General features: G+C 34.5%; 1 protein-coding gene across 1 annotated transcript in view; it reads left to right on the top strand.

Annotated features, from left to right (window-relative positions):
- The first annotated feature begins 790 nt into the window (after positions 1 to 790).
- Positions 791 to 6,000, top strand: part of LOC138694334 (lazarillo protein-like) — a 47,464-nt gene continuing 42,254 nt past the window's right edge. Inside the window, exon 1 of the mRNA XM_069817950.1 lies at positions 791 to 900. Coding sequence (XP_069674051.1) covers positions 799 to 900 — 102 coding nt within the window. The 5' untranslated portion in view covers positions 791 to 798. The remainder of the gene's footprint in view (positions 901 to 6,000) is intronic.

Genomic DNA, 6,000 nt, shown 5'->3' with positions numbered 1-6,000 from the left:
TTTTTATGGATGTGTGCTAAATACAGTCTCAATAAAATAAATAAGTTATTGTCTATTGGCCGTTACGCACTTTTACCAGAATCCAACGAACCTTTAATGTTAATTATTTGGAAAGTAATATTCATTCTGAATTAATACTCCAATTCCAAATTATTACTATTTTCCAAAATTTCCATTAATTTCCGCCAAGAGTACAAATTAATCTCCAACAATATTCGCCGACACCAATATAAAAAAAATGATAAAATTAATCTGCATAAATACCTGCCCCTGTCTATAAGTAAAGTTTAAATTCAATTTTGTAGGCAACAGTCATGGAAATATTGAGTACTATGTGAGTTATGAATATCAAATAAAATACAGTACAGTGTTAAGGAAAGAAAGAAGAGTCCATTGCAAAAAGGAGGAATGTCGAATGCATTGCATTTTGCAGGAAATGCAATTTAAACTTTGAGATTCCCACTCTTTTTGTGATATACCAATTCTTCAGCACGATGTTGATTTGGAACTATCATCTTTCTTGCAAAAGTGTATTATATTCTACTCCCTTTGATCTATAGTACTGAACCTTCATCTCATTTTTCACAAATTTACGATATTCCCCCTTTTTGCAGTGGGCGCTTCATATTGTATTTTGTTACTTAAATTTATTCGAGTAGGCCTATAGACGTTTCGTCCAATAATAGGGATTTTCTTAAATCTCCTATCATTTTTTTTTTTTTGCCTAAGTTTATCAGATTGTGGCGTAATTTTTGGAACTTCTGTTAATTATTTCATTTCCTTCACAGAAATAAAAGAATGTTGGTTGTCGTAGCGACCTTACTAGCGACTAGCATTTCAGTAGGTGCTAGTAATTGCGATTTTGGGACAGGAATCATGGAAGACTTTGATATGACGAAGGTAAGTAAATATATCTCAATTAACTCTTCAACTCCTTTGGGTATGTTTCTTGAAGTGTATTTTATTAACTATTAAATTTCGGTCGGGGTTATTTTGTTCGGAGACTTGAAAGCAAATAAATGTCCTACTAATCGGTTGCTAGCCGAGGAGTAGTAAGTTCAGTTGTGGGGTTGCCACCTTATAGCCTCTGAACCGACCTGTCCTTATGTATGGTAGTGAGGCCTGGACTGTCCGAAACTCAGATGTTCGACGTCTAACAACTGCGGAAATGAGATTTCTAAGGAGGATTGCCGGCTGCAGCTTGCTTGACCACAAAAGGAATTAACTAATTACAAAATAATTGAAAATTACACCTATTTATGAACATCTCAACTAGAGATGGGAACGATATATCGGTTTTTACGAAATACCGATATTTTCGTTTTGATATATCGATATCGAAATTTTTATTCAATATATCGTATAATACATCGGTTTTCTCATAAATTTATCGGTTTTTTTATATTTGTTTTTGCTTTTGTGGAATTATTATGAACAACAAAATCCACACTAGTTAACTCCGATAATTCCCTGAGAGATGGCGTTAATGAAAGTGGGCAGTTACATAATTGTGCAATCTTGAAATATCCAATCAAATCAATGCCTTTCTCTGATTGGCTGGTCTAGAATTCGAATTCAAACTATTTAATATGCAGTACCAAATTCAAAATCCAACGTGTGCGAACGTGAGACTGAGACGGGAGGTTTATCTACTACTGTTTTAGTATTAATTTCTCCAAGCCAGGAGCAACCGCCACTCTGAAAAGGAACCATTTGACTTCAAAACTTTTATTTCTGTGTTTTTAAATGGAAAGAGAAACAAGGATGTAATACTGGTTTGAGATTTGTTTACGGCTAGGATTTCTATGCACAACCTAGTACTGACATTGTTTTCTTATTATAGCCTATATTTTACTAGATAAAAATTTTATCCCCATAATCACCATCGTTATTATCACCATCACCACCACCATTGAGATTTTGAATGGTGGAGTGTAACAATAACTTGCAATGGGAACTTACTATAGAAGGTTTGTATCAAATCAATTGTGAAGTTTGTTAAAACTTGTAACATTGTCAGTACTGTTTACTTAATTTAAAAATGAATACAAGTACTGTTTACTGACATTTAAAAATGAATACAAGAACTGTTTGCTTACATTTAAAAATGATTACGTTGTTATCTAGAAAATAGCATTATATTTGTATCCTCGATTGAATCCTATATAAAATTAGAATAATTGAATCATGGATTGGAAAAAACTGATGGGGATCCTAAAGAAAATTGGAGTGGATTGGAAAGAGAGAAGGCTTTTCAGTAACCTAAAAATGAAACGAGTCAAAGGAGAAAAAATGTCAGAAGCAAGTGAAATAGGGAGAAGAGTACGACAAGGATACCCTTTATCACGTACCCTGTTCAACATCTACTTGGAGGATTTAGTGAAGAACTGTTTTCAGAACATGGGAGGAGTGATAGTAGGAGGAAGAAGAATAGAATGTTTAAGATTTGCTGATATGGTGTTGTTAGATAATACTAAAGGATAAGCTACTGGAGCTAAATGACAGCTGTGAGCAATATGGACTGAAGATAATTGCCAACAAGACGCAAACCATGGGAAGAAAAGTAAAGAAGGTAGACTTGTGATTTCTAAATGAGGCAGTAGAGCAAGTGGACAGCTTTAAATACTTGGGGTGTACTATAAGCAGTATCATGAACTGCTGCCAAGAAGTCAAAAGAAGAATAGCAAGGGCAAATGAAGCTTTCAATAGAAGAAGGAGCATCTTCTGCGGACCTCTGGAGAAAGAACTAAGGAAGAGACTAGTGAAGTGCTTTGTGTGGAGTGTAACATTGTATGGGGCAGAAACATGGACATTACTAAGAAGCGAATAGAAGCATTTGGAATGTGAATACGGAGAAGGATGGAGCGTGTGAAATGGACAGAGTAAGAAACGAAGCTGTATTGGAAAGAGTGGATGAAGAAAAAATGATGCTGAAACTGATCAGGAGGAGGAAAAGGAATTGGCTGAGAAGAAACTACCTACTGAAGGATGTACTAGAAGGAATGGTGAACGGGAGAAGGGTTCGGGGCAGACGAAGATATCAGACGATAGACGACATTAAGATATATGGATCATAATTATGAAGAGACATACGAGTAGAGGAAGGCAGAAAATAGTAAAGACTGGAGAATGCTCTGTTTGCAGTGAAAGACCTGCCTTTTGGCAGAACACTATGAATGAATGAATGTTTCAATGTCAAATACTGACCCATATAGAGTTCACTTAACACTTTCCCATGGTATCATTTAAGCTCATCTTACCTCCACCATAATTTTGATTTAGGTTAGGAACTATATAATAATAAAATTGAAGACATTATTACAAAAACAGCCCTTGTCAATTTTTAACGAAAATGAGTTAAGGGCACCATCACGTGGAGGCGCATTTTTGCCATAATCTGAAATGTGTTTAAAAGCCGAAAACGACCTGTGTCAGGCGCAGTAGCCATAAGAAAAAACACCGATTCTACAAAAACAGCCCATGTCATTCTGCTTTCGAACAAAAATTGCCCTTGTCAACTGACATGGATTGTTCTTTTGTTAAATGTCTTCAGCACTGAATTAATTAGATACATTATGCATTATATAATAATTATTGGCAGCATTGTGTTAAGTTGAATAAATATTTAAATGTTTCACGTTGCAACAATAAACAGTCACTGAGCATTTCATTTTAGTTTCTTGTACATCATAGCTAGTAACGATGGAAGTAGATTACATTAAATTTTCAGAAAAGAAAATGAAAGGGCACAAAGGAAGATTTTATTAAGAAAATTAAAGTAGAGGGAAAATAACATACTAATCACGTAGGGAAATATTTGTATTATAAGGTGAGAATAAGTTCAGATGGTATATCCGAAGATGTGCCTGTTTGTCGCAATGCGTTTATGAGTTTGCATGGGATAACAAGAGGGTGTCTTCGTACTGTACAAACATCATTGCTGAACTATCAGAAATCTTCTACTGACTCCAGAGATAAACACAATAATCGCCCCAAGGCGGTTCCAAAGAAAATTGAAACTCTGATTATGCACCATATTAGTTCATTCAAACCCCGGCAGTCCCCTTACTCTATACGAAGAAATCTTCATACATTGTACCTGCTAGAAACACTTTCAGTTAAAGAAATGCGCAATATGTTTATGGAGTTACATCACATTCAAGTATCCTACCATATCTACTGACATATTTTTACATAAAAATTTAATATTTCCTTCAGACTACCTAGGTCTGATACCTGAACCGTATGTGACACCTTGGCCCAACAGCTAGAAACTTGTGAAAGCAATGATGAAAAATGTCAAACTTATGGATCAGAAGCAAATACATCTTTCAAAACAGAGGCTTTCTATGTCATGAAACGACCATACAGAGAGCTCGTAAAGGCATAGCTGCAGTATTTAGTTTCGATTACATGCAGAATTTGCCTGTCCCACATCTAAGATCCAATGTAATCTACTACTCTTGTCAGCTTTGGCATTATTGTTTTTGAGTATCATTTGCCAAATGATGAGGTAACCTGTTTACCTATCATGAAACAGTTGGTAAGAAGGGACAAATGAAGTCATGTCTTTGCTCTTTGATCGCCTAAAAGAAAGAAATTATTAAAAAATGAGTTAATTATAATATTAAAAGGCTGTCCAGACCAAAATAAAAATGTTTGTATGGTGTACTTCTTGTACATGCTAGTACACTGTTTTCAAGTTTTCAAACGAGTTACGCACTTGTTCCTCATAAGAGGCCACTCATTTTTGTCAAATGATCAGAACTTTTCCTCAATTGCAAAGAAAAAATGAACTGCCTTCGTGCAAACTCCAAATCAGTGGGATGATATAATAGTTATAGCTGCAGAGTACATCCAAAACCTTTTGAAGTGAAGAGGTTCATACACCAGATTTTCTCAACATCATCAAGACTACAGTGGAGCCCTATTTTTCTCAGTCTTCTAGATGTCAACTGAAGCTAATGCAGCTGAGAATGTATAGGCTTGACAGAGACTTCCCACACGTAGGAGTAAGGGACAGTTATTCGGGGCCATAGAGATCTATGCATATCCGTAAAAGGGTACTAATACCTCAAGAACTATCGTTTGCCCCTCTTTACAATGAACCCTTGAAGATCAAGCAATAAAAATGGAGGACCTGAAAAAACTGTATGGACTATTGTCTCCAGAAAGCCGCCGGTTCTTTGAAAGTCTCCAACTTGTTTCAGAAACAGAAACTGCCAATACACATGTTGTAAACATTGAAGCGTCAACAGCAGTGGAGAAGAAAGTTATTAACATGTGTTGTTATTTCTTGCTAATTTACTGATAATGCAATACAATATTAAATATTGAATTAAATATTGAAATAATAATATTACAATCTCCATTTGTATCGTTTTAATACAAAAATTGCCCATGTCACACGCTCCCACATTCAATAATTAATTATAGGTCTCTAATATTTAAAAACTTAAATGTATTTATCATATATCTGATTCTTATATCCTGAAGAAAGAGTCTACCTTTTTTTATTTCGGTGTTATAATTTACATGGGCTGGGGGTTGTTTTTTCGTTTTCCTGAAAAATCGAAATTTTTGACAAGGGCTGTTTTTGAAATAATGTCTTCAATTATGATATTGAAAATGTATTGTATATCGTTGCAATTTTACACTTAATCTTTTGATTGTTATGATGTTAATTTCAATTCTAATAAGAAATAGGCTATTAAAATGTAAGTTTATTGTAATAAATGTACGCTCACAAATGTAATTGCATTAGTAGGCCTATCTATTAATTTGCTTACGGGATAGCGATATATCGAATCGTTTCGATATACCGATATATTTTCTGCAATCAGTAGCGGCCGGTGATCGAAATCCTCGGTGAGGCCAGATGCAACTAGTTTAAGTGCCTCCGACAGAAAATGTTTATTTATGATATTAATTATTGTTATATTATTAATATCATGATTACTGTATTATTATTATTATTATTATTATTATTATTATTATTAT

Source organism: Periplaneta americana, chromosome 2 (genome assembly GCF_040183065.1).
Source record: "Periplaneta americana isolate PAMFEO1 chromosome 2, P.americana_PAMFEO1_priV1, whole genome shotgun sequence".
Classification (NCBI taxonomy): domain Eukaryota; kingdom Metazoa; phylum Arthropoda; class Insecta; order Blattodea; family Blattidae; genus Periplaneta; species Periplaneta americana.
This window is presented reverse-complemented; position numbering and strand designations above follow the sequence as displayed.